Below are 16710 nucleotides of genomic sequence, written 5' to 3' on the forward strand. Positions count from 1 at the left end.
GAAAGTCTTGGAAAACCACTTAGCAACTCTGATCAAACTTAGAATTTGCCATTCTTTTTTGTATTAGGAGGCTAAGTAGCCCAATCCTATGACTAAAATCATCAAGGACTTTATTCACACTACTCTGCATTAGGTTCCTTTTAGATTCATAAAATTTCCCTCCCTTTAAAAAAAAATTTGGAGCCCTTCCATTCAATTTATTGGAATTAAAACTAGCTAAAATGTCAAAATTAAAAGATTATTCTTTCTTATTAAAAAAGTAGTGTATCTCTAGAACCATGCTGTTCAATACAATCACTGCTTGTGGCTTTTGAATACTTGAAATGTGACAAGTCTGATTTGAGATTTCAAAGGTTAAGATGACAAAAAGGATATAAATTACCTCATTACTAACTTTTATATTGATTATATGTTGAAATGATATTTTGGATATATTGGGCTAAAATACATTATTAAAGTCAGTTTCACCTTTTTGCTTTTTAAACTATGGCCACTAAAAAGTGTAAAAATTACATCTTTGGCTCACATTTGTGGCTCAGATTATATTTCTGTTGCACAGCGCTGCTCTACAAGTTCAGGGAGTAAGTTGTGCTCTAGAAACTCTAAATATGCATACATTAAACAGCCTTTGTCACGTATTTAACCCTCTCCTGGATCCTTAGCCTTTAGAAATGTTCTGTACAGTTTAGTGTTAAGTGAACCTTCCTACTTAACTATTCTGTGGAATGGCTGATGAAGATAACTTAAGTATAGCATCTCTTTGTCAGAATCCTTTCCCTGGCCTCAGGAAAATAAAAAGTGATTGAACAAAGCTTCGTGAAGAAACCTTTAGAGATTTTAATTCTTCCTTTGGTAGTAACGATCAGATCTGAGCAATGGCTTTGTAAGGGGCCATTCTGCCTCTCCCTAAGGAATAGCCCCCACTGATTCCAGGGACCCGAATCATGCCCTCTAGCTGTGTCGAAATCTTTGGGTTTATTCTTCTGCGGTATCTTTTCCCCTAGTCGTCTACTGGATTTTCTCCCCAGCTGAAAACAGACTGTCTTAACTTTTGTACTGACTCTGGGACAGGATCATCACCCAAGAGACCAAGACTTTCCAGATTTCCTCACCCAGTTCCTTAGAGGCAGTGATTCTACTTATCTGAACACCTTACACTTATATGCCAGGCCTTGCACTGAGTGCTCTACACATAGGTAGAGTCTGCAGGTTATCTCTGTTTTGTAGGTAAGAAAACAGGCTCAGAAGAGTTAGGAGTCTTATCCCAGGTTAAGTGGCACTGTCCAGACTGGAACCCGGGTCTGCTTGCTTCTCAGTCCAAGCTACTAGAGTAGGGAGAGGACCCTCATGTACAGGAAGCATGTAGTTAACCCTGTGGGCCTGCTTGGGTGGTTTAGAAGTTGTTACAGAGCTGTGAAAATTCTAACATGTTTGCATGAACAAAACATAGCCTAAGAATTTTAATGGCACTGAAAAAAGTGTAAGATGTGGGAACACTGTAAGGTGTGAAAGCAGAATTCTGGAGTTTTCCCTGTATAATCGAGGAAAGCTGAAAATTAAGGATCTTGTCCTTTTGACATAGTTGGTTAGGAGTATGATTCATTTTAACTATAGTCCATTCTCAGTTTTAATACTAGACTTCAATCTCAGTTTTTACGTAATGCAAATGTCTGCGTCATGTATTTTTACTAACTCTAATGGTCTTTGCATCTGTTAACAGAGATAAGGCCTGACATTTGTCATTCTGAATTTCAGTGATGTGAAGATTTAAATAGTTTAAACTTTGCTCTCTTTGGTCTTTTGGTTTTTAAAAAACAATTATTGCTTTATTGAAAACATTTTATTAAGTAAATGTATATTTGGCAAAATGCCTCTTTTACTTTTTTGTACAGAAAAGATCTTTTTAGCAAAATTGTTAAATTATTCATTAAAATACCCATATGTTGATTTTTTAGTAAAGTGACATTTTAATATTTTTGAACCCAGGGCATCTTCAGTATCATAAATATGCGTAAGGTAAGATCTAGCATATTAATGATCCCCTTAGAAATTATATTAATCATAATCATAAGATCTTACAATTTTTCAAAAGGAAAGAAAATTATTTTTTAAGGAATCAGATTATATAGATGAATTCTGCTTTATTCCAAATATTTTGTTTTATAAACTAGCTCATGATATTCAGATACCCTAATGTGCTTTTTTCCCCCTAACCTGTTAAATGTAATTCACCATATCCCCCCAAATTAGGTTTATTTAACTTTTGAAGAGCAAAGCTAATGTTTTAATGAGAGAAGATGTTAGTTCTCCTTCACTGAGAATATATTTGGATTTAGCAAATCATATCTGCATTTTATAAAAGTTTGTTGTTATAAGGATATTTACAGCCTTGAGATAATTTCGATAGTCCATTGAAAAAAAATAAGTTCATTACTAGTGAGTATTAATCCTAGGATCAGAGTGAAAATGCTTCAGAAAGGCTAACACTTTTTTTTTTTTTAATGTCTTTTACTTAAGGACCAGAATTTGTGGCTTTAAAAGCTACAGTTTAAAATGGGGTAAGGTGTCCTGGACTCACCTTGAAACTGATAGAATTTAAGGATTACAAATTAAGTATCCAAGTATACCTTACTAAGACCCTTAGTACCTTCCTAAGAACATGGTAGCTCTCAGAACTGGTCTTCACAAAGCACTGATAATCTTCCAAATATTTCTCTATCAGCATAGTTGGTTTATATAGCATTAACAATGGACTATGACACATAAGGAAATTTATTCTTAATGTGTCGTGCTTGGGTGGTGCGATATCTTGGTTGAGGCACAACCCACTTGGTAATGAAATTGCCTGGGCAAGGACACATCTATGTAAAAATGTAGGGGCTGTGTACCCCTCAGAATTCCTTCACTTAGGCACTGCAACATGATTTGATTAATCTAGCACTTGACCAATCCAAAATTTCTGTCCAGAAACCAAACCATTAACTTTAGTGTTAAAACAGTTTAGCCCCAAAACTCGAAAAAAGTAATTATTTCTAATGACTTAAACTACAGCCAGACAAATCTAGAGGAAAAAACAAATTTCCCTCTAACCCTCACAGTTTTAGAAGAAACAAGCAGTGCTGTATTTGACAATAAAAATATTTTTTAGAAGACAGTAACCTGGATTTCCAATGTGAAATTTGATTAGAATTTCTAATAAGCTTGAGTTGTTTTTGAAAAAGTTTTAAATCCTCTTCATATATTAAATAGTACTTATACAGCTATAAACTTGAAATTACTTAACAATCAGCTCACTTGCCCCTTGGAGTGAAAGCACAGAGATTAGCAGGTTTTTGTTTGAAACTAGGTCAGTGGGTTAAGCGTACTTTCTCAGTCAATGTCTTTTTCTGCATCAGTCTCTTTTTTATCGACCCCCCCCTCCCAGCCCCATGGACTTGGATGATTGTAATTAATACATGTGCACTTCTTTAAAAATCACCCAAGGTGTTTTTCCCCTCTCCAGTCTTCTGCCCTTTGTGTATAGATATGGAGTGCTCTTATTTTCCACCTTTGACTTGCATTCACTCCAGGTTCCTGGAGTTGACTAGGTGTTGACTGCTGTGAAATCCCCTGGGAAAGAGACTATTAGAAGGTTGTATTAAGCTGGTAGGAACCTACTGAAAATGGGAGTTAAAAAATTCAACCTAACTTGCTGATTTTCCTTTTAAATAAAAGGGAGATGAAGACAAAAGCATAGAATTGGAAACTAACTGTGGAGTAACAGGAGAGGAAGACATGGAATGGGGACAGCCACATTTACTTGTAAAAGGAGAAAATCTTTTTAATGAATTGGGAAATAAAGAGAGGGAGAGAAACCAAATGATACGCAGAAATCGAAAAGGATCAGAGAATTCAGAAAATGACTGGAGAAAAGGTTAGGAGCAGGAAAGGAACCACGGGGGTATATTAAGATTTTAGGCTTTAAAGTTGTAATTCTCAAATTTAATATTTACCCAGAAAATGTTACATGTGTCATAGGTAAGCCTTGCTCATTCAGAAGTTAGTTCTAGGATTAAACCTTTTATTTGACTTTCCTTCTGCTCTTCCGTATTTATAAATAAAATATTGACGTAGTTGAGGGTATTTCCATAAGTAGGGAAAAATTGTGTAAAAAAAGTTGTGAATTCTAGAACTTAGTTGTACTATCTACATATTAGTGTAATCAGGTGATAAGATATTCTTAAGTCTTTTACATTATTTTCTACCTTTTAGGCTTGTGCACTCATTTAATTTCTAGTGGTGCTCTATTACTGTTGTACCAAAATTGGAAGGAAATTAGACTTTCTAAGCCTATTTAGTTATCTATCTGTTTATTTATTTTTGGCCTTGCAGCGCAGCTTGTGGGGTCTTAGTTCCCCGACCAGAGATCGAACCTGGGCCCTTGGCAGTGAAAGCGCCAAGTCCTCACCACTGGACCCCCAGGGAATTCCCTAAGCACATTTATTTATTTATTTATAATTAATTTTTATTGGAGTATAGTTGATGTACAATGTTGTGTTAGTTTCTGCTGTACAGCAAAGTGAATCAGTTACACATACACATATATCCACTCTTTAAATTCTATTCCCATATAGGTCATTACAGAGTATTAAGTAGAGTTCCCTGTGCTAAACAGCAGGTTCTTACTCGTTATCTATTTTATATATAGTAGTGTGTGTATATGTCAGTCCCAATCTCCCAGTTTATCCCTCCCACCCGCCCCCCTTTCCCCCTTAGTAACCATAACTTTATTTTCTACATATGAAGCACATTTATTTTTGAGTTAAATATTTTTCACTATCTATAGAAAAGTTGAAGGGATAGAGGACTCATCAAATTGTGCTGAAACTCTTATAAGAATATTGTCGTGAGGGAGTCCTTTCCCTTTCCCCCATTTGCCCTGGTCACTTGCCTTCTGAAGCTGTCAATACTTTAGACTCTTGCCTACTTGGAGAAGACAGGATGTGTAATCCTTTTTAAAATTTGTTTTAACTGTTTGGTATTTGACTGCAATTATAGTGTTACTGAGAGGATTTGTGCTTAACAGGAACTAATTTTTTAAAATAGCCTTATCCCTGGTCATTATTCAGTTTTTCAGGACAAAGGGATTAATTAAAGGTACTTTGTAACTAGCTTTTTGTGTGTCACATAAATCAATACAAGCTTCAGTTCTGAGCATGATTTTTTTTTTTTTTTTTTTTTTGCGGTACGCGGGCCTCTCACTGTTGTGGCCTCTCCCGTTGCGGAGCACAGGCTCTGGACGCGCAGGCTCAGCGGCCATGGCTCACGGGCCCAGCCGCTCCGCGGCACGCGGGATCCTCCCGGACCAGGGCACGAACCCGTTTCCCCTGCATCGGCAGGCGGACTCTCAACCACTGCGCCACCAGGGAAGCCCTGAGCATGATTTTATAAGTAAACCTCTGATATCAGGGTAGATGCTTTTGCAGTACAACATATAAAGACTTCCACATTTTACTGAATATCAAAATTAATATCAAATGTAGCTGTGGTTCCCAAAGACATAATTTGTTTTCGCACTAAAGCTCCATGACAGTAACTGCTTTATTTCTGGGTATTTCTTTTGAGAATACTGAATCATGGAGGAAGAATGATAAAACTGACAGCCAGGACTCAGTCTTCCTTCCACATGACACCTTATACTCATCATTGCAAAAATTAGGTTAGCAGTTTTGGATGTAGGAGGGCCAGAGAGATGTCTGTTCATGCAACTTACACCTTTTATAAAGGGAAAATACCTAAACTGGAGGCTCCATGGTCACACAGTGACTTGGGGACAGTGTCAAGTCTAAAACCTGGGATCTTGAGTTCAGAGATTATTCTAACCCTCAGTCCTCACCCCTCCCACCTCCCTACAACTGGATAAACTAATCAAAGGCCTTTTGTTTCTTTGGTTTAGTATATTGGGCATTTAAAAAATCCTTTTGAAAGGTGAAACAGCTGATAATACCTTAAATTGGCTGGCTGAAAGCCTAAAATAATTTTTTAAACTATAGGCTGTTTTAGTAGATACTTTTAAATTGTAGATTTTTAATCAAATAAAGGTAGTAAGCTCTATGGAAATGCCTGTTTTAATTATATTGCCTGCTTCATTTTAATTCTTTCAAAATTAAGAGCAGTATAAACAAATTACCTTGAAAAGTTAAAAAGTTAGTAAGTGGATTATATAACATTTTGACAATGAGAAGAGAATCATGGAATTTTTACCCAGTGCTAATGGCTAGCTATTATTTCTTTGACTTAATAAACATATTTAGAGGAATCACGTTCAAAATTATTAATTTCTCACATTTTCTCTACATGCATATGTGCATGCACACAATTTCATTAAACCAAAAGATTAGAGGAGGAAATGGCCAATTTAAAATGTTCAGATCACTGTTTTTAAGAGGTAATAAATACTTTCACTTCAAAATGCTTTTCATAATACAATTTTTTAAAATATCAAAGCAAGAAAAGTGATAATCTTTCCAAGTTTTAAAATAAGACAGCTTTTTAAATCCTAGGAAGGATAAGGAAAGTAATTCAGAACATGAAAGAAATGTCATTCTTTCCATATCTTTCTTTTGAGAGAGCCTGATACACAGATAGTTAAACTGTTATATGAGGAGCAAATGATGAGAGAAATGGTTTCTCTGTGAAAAGATGAGCCACACGTTTCTTTTTGGATAGCTCCCTTCATTAATGCATTTTAAGTGATTCCATTCACAAAGAAGCTTTTGGCCCTACACTTTTTGTTTTAAAGCAGAGTGTATCTGTAACTACTTTGTCCAGGATTATCACAGATTCATTAATTTCCTGTTTCTATCATGAATGGAGAAGCTAGTTATGCTTATTGATATTGTGTGGTTTTAGAGGAAAATTGCAGCAATAAGTAGCCCTGGGAAAAGGCAAGGTAGGTCTAGAACTTCTAGCCTTGGCAGAGAGAAGTAGGAGCTAAATTTCTTTGGTTAGAATATCTCTTAGGGTATAATAGCTATCTAAAAAGGCACAACTTCCATTATTGTGGGCTTAGAGGTAGAACAGATCAGGTAAAGATGTAGCTTTGACTGGGACTTCAACATAGTGCTGAAGTGATTCTTGTAAACTCATTGGAACCCAAATATCAAAGGAGCATGATAGAATGAATAGGGAGAGGACAAAGGGACCAGAAGATTGGGTATATAAAAAAAAGAAAAGGCTAGGAAGTGACTCTAGGAAGCCATTAAGCTGGCCCAGTTTGACATGATCTGCAAGAACCTGGGGTTGGAAGGTGGAAAGCCATTATAGTCCATTCTGCCTAGTCCTCGTGTGATGCTGGAATTCCTCTCCAGCCCTCCTGTTAGGTGGCCACACCTGCACTACCTTCAGTGGCAGGATGCTAGACTCCAGAAGTAGACAGTTCTTCACTTTGGGAACATGTACCTGTACCCTTTTTACTGTAGTCCCTGTAGAAAAGCCCAATACAGACCTATTTCAAATCTCAAAAGGGCAAGCCCCTCACGAGCTCACTGGTAACTATATGTTGTACTCGTATTATATACATTTTCCCCCTGCATATACTGCTGACTGTGCAAAACAGTCCATTTTTATTTTTTGAGAGTATTATATATACAGTTCTGCAGGTTTTGTCATTTTGACATTTTGAATGTCTGTGTTAACTGCATGTGGATTAATCTCATTCCTTTTAACGATTGCATGTTATATACCAGAGTTTGGTCAACCAATTTCATATTAATAGATATGTGAGTTGTGCCCAGTTTTTGTGCTCTTACAAATAATAATGCAGTGAACATCCATTATGTTGTCAGTCCTAATTGCAAAGCTTTTCCTTATATTGGCCTAAAGTCTTTCTCTTAACTTCTACTTATTGGTCCTGAAAACAGTTGCCGTCTTTCTCTCCTGAGTCTTCTCGTGGATTGAAACATTCTTCATCTGTTTGACCACTCTTCCTGTGATTTGGATCTCTTTGCTGTCTTCTCGACATGATCCACTTTGTTGTCTAAAGTACACTGGTGGAGTTGAACACTTAGTTGTGGTTTCACCTGAACAGAGAGGGTGGGACTGTCTAATTCAGTCCATGATTTTATTCTTAAGACTGTCATATCACATTGTTGGTTCGCAGTGAGGATAGAGTCAGTTAAAGCTTTACATTTGGAGTTTGTGGATCCCTGGAACATCTGATAAAAGCTTTGGACTTCCCCCCTCTCCCCCAAATGCATTAACATAACTACTGTTGCAATTTCAGGTGGTTCGTGGGTCCCTAGTGTTTCTGTTTTCTTTATGACTAAGCTTTGTTGATTACTTTGCTGAAGTCATAGGTTCTCTCATTCTGTAGCAGTGTTGTTACATCATCAAAAATTAAACCAGAAATGGTCAGTCTTGGCATTACTGGGTGAGTATGTGTTGCCTCCTAGTTTGTAGTGCTTTCTTATATGCAAGTGCTAACTAGTTTTTAACAATGCAGGATCAGGCTCAAGCTAACCAGTCTTAGTTCGGAAATCTGTCTGGTTTCTAGTCCTCTGCCATTCTTCATGATTCCACACACATTACAGAGAGCAGTTAAGCAACCTTATCTGTGAAGGCTCCTAGGATCCCAGGACGTGATTTGTGAGATCAGATGACTTGAACTCGGTGAGAATATCTGCCTGGTTTTTCTTTTTTCTCAGCCATCTTGGATTTAAGTTTTTTCTTAGTTATTGTGTTTGATCTTCAGATTGGAAAGAATATAATATTCTTAGCCGAGAATGGGAATAAGATAGGAGGCTGTTTCTCTTTATCTTTGTTAATATTACATTAACCACCTCCTCCAGGGGGGAATTCACTTTTTCCTCTACTTTTTTTTTTTTTTTTACTTTAACCCCTAAAATGCCATTTATTCACTATCTGGCACTTTGTAAAGTCACAGTTCCTCCTAAGGCTTTAGCTTTGTTCACAATATTCTTACAGCTCCATTTCACTCTTTATAATACTTGTTTTATGTGCCTGTTTTTTACCATCTGTCGTAAGTGGTTTTTTAACATCCGAATTCCAGAAAGCTCTCTGCAGCACATCAGATTTTTTAGATACTTTCCCCCTTTCTTCCCCTCATCAGTATGTTTTGCAATTATGTAGTCAGCGTTATGCTTTTGAGAGCCTCCAAGCCTTCTTGAGCTTCTTTACACAGTTTCTGATCTTGGAATTGATCCTGTTTTTCCTTTGAAATCTTGAAATCTGCCTATCCATTATGGGCAGCATTCCCCTTCCTTTCTTTCTTGATCTCCAAACAACACGGCTGCTTCCTCTAAAGCTTCCTCCTACTTGCATGTCATCAGTCATGCTTTTCTGGTGAGGATTAGGTACAGAGTAACAGTTTTTCTCATTTCTCCTCTACTTTCTGGAAGACTGAATATTTACACAAACAAACGCACATCATCAGATGCATTAACGTAAATTGAGTGACACTTCCACAGATGTCCCCTGGTCAGTAATAATAGCTAATAGCAGCCGTAATTTCTTCTGCACTGCCACATGACAGGCACCATACTAAGTCCTTTCCGTGTAGGATTATCTTGCCTGTCTCCTACCTTAGGGTTATGAGGTGTAGGCGCTATTGTCCCAGTAATACAGATGAGGAAACTGGCTTAAAGATACTGAGTCACTTGCCCAAAATCACACAGCTTGTGAGTGGCAAAGTCAGATATTTCCTAAATCGAATTGTTAATCACCATACTGGGCTGCTTGATGTCATGCTTAATTACTATGCTGATTCTGTTACTTCAAAACCTGTGAGGCAGTCAGACTACTGGCTGTGCACAGTAGGCCCTTAAATATTTAATTTGTTAGCCTAATGACCCCTCTAAGAGGAAAGATCGTATAATTGTTCTTAATACAAAGAATTAATCATACGATCACAATGATTGGATATACAACCTAATTCCTCCTAGCAAAATAACTGTGAAAGAAATCAGCAAATAATAATAGTGAACAATTTCAATAAAGAGAAAAAGTATAAAATCTGTTGATTTTATCTCTACAGGATCCAAATGGTAACCATCCAAATCCTAGCCCTCTTATCTCACCCTTGTCATTATGATACAGGCTGTTTCTGCTTGGTTTCCAACTTCCTACCTCTTTCACAAAACATCCCTTGAATGTTTTGGACCAGTTTGATATGTTCTGTATCTAAAGTTCATAGCACTCACAGATGAGCTATACAGCTTCATACCTAACTGTCAATTGCCTCATTTACTTAAAACTGGTAGATGTGTATTTGTTTTCATTTCCTGAAATATACTCTAAGTTCTTTGAGGAAATGGACCACATCTTATACTTTTTTTTTTCATCTCCCCACAGTAGTTAGCATGATACTTAAAAGTGCTTCATAAGATGTTAGCAGTCATTATAATTAGGTAGTTCCAACCCCAAAAACAAAAAGGAAAAAGTTTGACCTTTTCTTGTCAACTGAATTATTACTATAGGAGTTAATGATATCACACCAAGTTTTTATGTCAAAAACCAACTGAGAATTTTGTGTGTATTTAAATTTTTACTAACTCACTAACTTAATTCCCCAAATTATTCAGCCATGGGTGTTCTTACAGTGTTCCTTGTGGTTAAGAAAACCAAGGCCAACATTTCCTCTACTGTGAAACCTCTACTTGTCCTCGTATAGCCACCACTTGTAGCCCAGGGCCCGACATATATTAGATGATTAATACATTTTGTTAGAGGAATTTAGCTTGTGCCTGGAAAATAACTTGTTTACTTTTAAAAAGATTGGGAATGTGCATAAATTAGTACAAATAGAAATTACAAAAACAAATATGATAAAAGCTTTGTAAAAAAAATAATAAAAAGAAAGTATGTGATCTTAACAGGAAATCAGTTTTAGTAAAGTAGCTTAAAATCATAAGCTAATCATCTTAGTGGGCTTTGATATTTTGTTTGCCATTGATGTTTTGTTTTTTGTTTTTGTTGTTAAATTCTTTTACTTGTATTCTTAGGTTAAGACATCAGAATTTTATAGATACTCCCGACAGCTGCGCTATGAAGTTGACCAAGCCTTGAATTACTTTCAGAACGTTCACCAGCAGCCTCTGTTGGACATGAAATCAAGCCGCATCCGCTCTGCCAAACCCCAAACTACAGTATTCCGAGGCATGATTGGACATAGCATGGTTAACAGTAAAATACTTCTCTTAAAGAAACCGAGAGTCTGGTGGGAACTGGAGGGCCCACAAGTACCTCTGCGTCCGGACTGCCTTGCTATCGTGAATAACTTCGTGTTCTTGTTGGGTGGGGAAGAACTGGGCCCAGATGGCGAATTCCATGCTTCTTCCAAAGTGTTCAGGTATGACCCGAGACAAAACTCTTGGCTCCGGATGGCAGACATGTCTGTACCACGTTCAGAATTTGCAGTTGGTGTTATTGGAAAGTTTATTTACGCTGTAGCAGGCAGAACCAGAGATGAGACTTTCTATTCAACAGAGAGATATGATATCACCAATGATAAATGGGAATTTGTGGATCCTTATCCAGTTAACAAGTATGGACATGAGGGGACAGTGCTCAATAACAAGTTGTTTATCACTGGTGGAATCACCTCATCTTCCACCTCCAAACAAGTGTGCGTGTTTGACCCCAGTAAAGAAGGGACCATAGAACAGCGGACCAGGAGAACTCAAGTAGTTACCAACTGTTGGGAGAATAAGAGCAAAATGAATTACGCTAGATGTTTTCACAAGATGATTTCTTACAACGGCAAGCTTTATGTCTTCGGTGGTGTCTGTGTGATCTTGAGGGCCTCTTTTGAGTCTCAGGGATGCCCTTCCACAGAAGTGTACAACCCAGAGACTGATCAGTGGACCATCTTGGCGTCCATGCCAATTGGTAGAAGTGGCCATGGTGTGACTGTGCTGGACAAACAGATAATGGTTCTTGGAGGCCTTTGCTACAATGGTCATTACAGCGATTCTATTCTCACTTTTGATCCGGATGAAAACAAATGGAAGGAAGATGAGTACCCGCGGATGCCCTGCAAGCTGGATGGTTTACAAGTATGCAACCTGCATTTTCCAGAATATATACTGGACGAGGTCAGACGTTGCAACTAATGGCATCTTTCTCCCTTCAATAAAGCCAAACAAAAAATTTGTTTGAGACAAAGTAGTTAATTAAAACACATAAAGAAGAACCTCACTAGTTTTACTATCAAAGCCATTGGTCAATACATGAAAATGTTTTCATTCTGTTCTCGCATCCTGTTTTTTCTTTTTAGTGGCCTCAAACTCATGCAATAAGTCAATTCTAAGCACTAGCTCTTGAAACTACTTCCAGAAGCAGTTTAATAGAACGATTCACTTATCTGGGAAGTTGATGTTATGCTTTAAACATTTCTTTCAAATGTCAGTGTAGGAGTCATGCATCTTCTAAGAGAAGACCTGATAAGTGTCACTGGATGTAATTTCAGTTCCTATCTCTATCTGAAATCTTTTTGAACATTTATTTCGGTGTATTGCAGTCTGTTAGACTTTTTGATTTTATTTTTTAAGTTTAAAACTCTTGACCTTTTTGCATGGCTTTTTGCTGAAAATGCAAAAATATAAATTTTCTACAAATTTAACTTTTTTATATTCAGAACACTATTTCTAAGCTGCCTTCTCTTATCTGCATTGTGTTAGTGAGAGCATATCCATACTTGCTTACATCTTATGAATATATAAGGCACATCCCCTTTTATGCGTGGTTAGGATTCTATATTTTTAAGCTAGTGCACTTGCACACACGGTTTGCCATACTTGTTGTATTCTAGATGTAACGTCTTTTCATGTATTAACATTTTTAGAAAGTTAAAAGAACTGGAGTCCTCGTTTGGTATCAGAGTAGCCTATCTTCAGTCCATACTGATTCAGTAATATTCAAACTCCTTATATTCCTGAAACATGTATGGTTTTATGAAAACTAACATTTTATATGTTTTATTTTCAAAAGTAAACGTTAGTGTTGCTTATCGATGTATGTCTTCTTTTTGAAAATGTTTTTCTTTGCAGTCTGTTTAATGTTACCCTGTTTTTAGTGAGAATCGGAGTGGTATATGACAAGCCCTGGCCCTGCAGCGTGCAAGCACTTTTAAAGAGAATTTAGGTAATACCAGAGTCCTAAATAAAGGCCCCTTAAAAGTAAGTGCAACTCCCATTCTTTACATTCAATAAGGCTGCTGCATCTGTTATTGAATGGAAAGTAGCAACTTGTGGAAAATTTGAGCTCAGTTTTGACTTAGAGGTAAGGAATAGAATTATAATCTTAACTGGTCATATCTACTTGTTTATTTAGTACAAAATATTTAGTGGCACTGGGGATGTAAGCCCTCAGCTTTTGTTTTATTTACTGAAAGCTACTAGCATGAAAGATAGTAACCTCAAAGTTCAGAATGGATCAAGAATAACTGTTTAAAAGCATTTATAGTAAGTGTTTTAGGATTAGCCGCACCTTTCAACTCTTTAAACTCGAAGAAAAAGCATATAGTTGTCAAAATTAAGCAAGAATAACCAGGGAGTGGATCATTCAAACTGATGCCATTTTCTTCTGAGTAGACTCTATATATGATACAGACTAGATCTACACTGGCAAAACTTGCCAGATCTTAGGATATTGGTGCAATATTGCAATGCCTTCTATATGGCTGTTGTGTAAATTTTCTAGTTTCACTTTTTTTTTTTTTTTTTTTTTTTTGCTGCTGCCGCCACTGAATATAAAATGGAAGAGTGAAATCATGGAAATGTGAAGACTTGTTTCATTTTTGCAATTAAAATAGACAACTATGAAAAAAACCTGATTTTAAAACTCTACAACTGGAGGCTAGAAACAGTCAGGTACATAAGTAGTTTTTTAAAAAGCGAAACATTGGGATTGGCTTTAGAAATCAACTTAATATTCTTTTGTATATGAGACTTAAATTTTTATTAAGTGGTCCTATCATTTACTTTCAGTTTCTAAAAATGAAATTCAGTATCCTGTTTCCCATGGTAATATGGGTAAAAGCCTTTTTCTACATCTTAAAAATCATTTTTAGTCATTTTACTTTTGAAAACTAGGAGTTAGATTAGCCGTTTAATTCTTTTTCTAATATATTAGTTGGCTTAGTGTTTTATATGTGTGCCGTCTTGCTTTAAAGAAAATAACAGTAACGTCTTCATTATTTTCCTCATTGTTGTCTTTTGCTGGAAAAGACCGAGACAGGGAACCCCATCAGGCTTTTACACTCCAGTGGTGGTTCTCTTTAATTGCTTAGATATGACTTCGTAGTCCTAGTTAAAGTAAGATCTGGGCAAACAATTGAATATTCTTGGTCTTCATTGTAAAAACACAAGGCCAAGATCAAAGTTCATGTTTTGGAAAATTTGTGAAATCTTTTAACTTGAACTAACTCTGGGTTAAGCTTCACACGTAAGTCATGTCTGACCTGATGTCAGCTGTAATCAGTTTTGAGCTTTAAGAATAGTTGTTATTGCTTGGGTTCTGAATGTATGAGAAAACTCTTCTGTTTATATGTAGTGCTAATTTAGCTTATTTTAAATCCATGATTAACTTACATTCCCTTTTAAAATTATGGTTTAATTGCTGAAAGAGATTTATTTTTGTTATACTAAACTATGGAAAATTTTTTCATAGAATTTTTTTCAAGTTTATTTTTTGTGTGCTTCATTTGGAACCATTTTTGTTTATATACATTATATGTGCTCAAAATAGTTTTTTTAAAATTCAGTAAGATTTAAAACTATACAGTGTAATTGCTGTGATCTTTGTGTGTTAATTTTCACTTTACATTTTAAATGCCAGACTTTACAAAAATAGCTGATTTTTGTTAATTGCATCTTAATTAGAAACGTTTGTTCTCTTCCATGTCTTTGACCTTCTAAGTTTTTATTTTAATCTGCTTAAAGAAAATCCTTGCACTACAACCTTTTCATAAAATTCAAGATTCTCATGTTGAAGGTTTTGTATTGGAAGAAATACTACTGGTTTTTAAAAAGTAAAGCTTAATTAATAGAATTATTAGCTTTTCTTGAGACAGCTTTCTCTGTGTCCTCATTACTCTGTGTGAGTGTTACTATAATTTGTGAAATATCGACTGAGCCCTTCACTTATCTTTTCTAAAGCAGCACCTTTGGACACCTCATTCTGGGAAGCCTGCTCGAGTCATAGTAAAGGACACACATTTGTGTGGGGAGAAGTGGTAAAAATGGTTTTGTCTTAATTACATGAAACTAAGCTTTAAAGTATTTTATAACAAATTATTTGAGCTGCATTATCTAAACATGTCAAACGTTCAGTGGGACTATTTTTATATATGTATATGTGGTTGTAGGTCATAACATTTCAGTTTATAATATAAATTGTTATTTCAGTTTATAAGCTATCTCTCAGAAAAGACTAGCTCTTTTGAGAATACGTAATTTAAAATTTTAGACTGAAGTAAAACACAACATAGATAATAGTGTAAATTAGATATAAATGAGGGCTATATGGCAGTAAAACTGCTCGTGCCATTTTTCCTGTTTGCCTATTATACATTTTTTATTTTTTTTTGTACTCTGAACATTTTTAGGGATCATACATTCTATCAGATTAGAGTTGGTTTGGGGATAAATATCTTCTAAAAAGAGATTTATCTTAAAAATGAAAGTCCTGAAAAATTAGTTTATCAAGAGTTTATAAAGTCAAATATTCAATAGACATAGACTGGAATAGGTAAACTCATGGAAGTCGTTTCCTTTCAGTATACCAGTATAACTTCAATATTACACGAGTAACATTGAGAGAATGCTGTCAGCTTTGTTTGTTCCTCCTTAATGTTCTTAGATTTTCTTTTTACATCTTTGGGAACAACTACATTAAAAACCTTATTAATCAGTAAGGATTAGGTGTTTGCTTTCTGAAGGAATGTTCCAGTGAGGTGATCAGAGAGGTTATTTTCTATCTAACTTGTATATGCCCTATACCCCTTGGGCATATTTTGTCTATAGAAAAAATATTTTGACCTTTAGGTACATTTTGGGCCAGTAGTCAAATAATCCTAGGGCCGATTTAAAAATCTTAGAATAATTTAAGGTTTGCCTTTTATACCTGTTTTGGAAGCCTTTACATTTTTGTCAGGTAATTTTTCCCAAGCCGTGAATATAATCTATTCAAAACATGTTTATGCTATCCATTCTGTTTTTAAATTGAAAAAAAATGTTAAAAGTGTTTATGAAGAAAAGTTTAAATAAAATATTTTTAATCTTTAAAATATACTTCATCTCTTATTATTTACTATCTTGATATAATCTATCACTTTCAAAGTCGCTCATGACTTGATTAACAGTATACATTTTGTTTTCCTTCAATGTGCCAAGGAAGTGCCACAAAAATGTAATTTCTACCGATGCTTTCAGCCACAGATTGAAATGAGAGCATTTGAGTGAAATTATTTACACTTACATGCAATGGAAATTTTATAGTGAAGCCAAGTAATTAAAGTTCCACTAACAGAGTTTTGCAGAATGGAAATAGAGAACCGAGAAAAAGCATTTATAAGCCCTCAAGCCTTAGTTTGGTGATTTTTAGATTTCCTTAGCATTTTTGATTCATTGTTCTTAAAGGCATTTCTGAAATTAGGGAATCCGGTAGAAATGAATCTGCTACAACACAAGCACTTGGATATATTTAGGCACA

General features: G+C 35.7%; 1 protein-coding gene across 4 annotated transcripts in view; it reads left to right on the forward strand.

Moving 5' to 3' along the window:
- KLHL15 (kelch like family member 15) overlaps positions 1-16250 on the forward strand; it is a 32463-nt gene extending 16213 nt beyond the window's left edge. For all 4 annotated transcript variants that reach the window (XM_060002205.1, XM_060002203.1, XM_060002204.1 and 1 more), the window contains one exon: positions 11001-16250. In XM_060002205.1, coding sequence (XP_059858188.1) covers positions 11001-12110 — 1110 coding nt within the window. In that variant the 3' untranslated portion in view covers positions 12111-16250. The remainder of the gene's footprint in view (positions 1-11000) is intronic.
- Positions 16251-16710: the final 460 nt, after the last annotated feature.

The sequence above is a fragment of the Delphinus delphis genome, chromosome X (assembly GCF_949987515.2).
Source record: "Delphinus delphis chromosome X, mDelDel1.2, whole genome shotgun sequence".
In the NCBI taxonomy this organism is placed as follows: domain Eukaryota; kingdom Metazoa; phylum Chordata; class Mammalia; order Artiodactyla; family Delphinidae; genus Delphinus; species Delphinus delphis.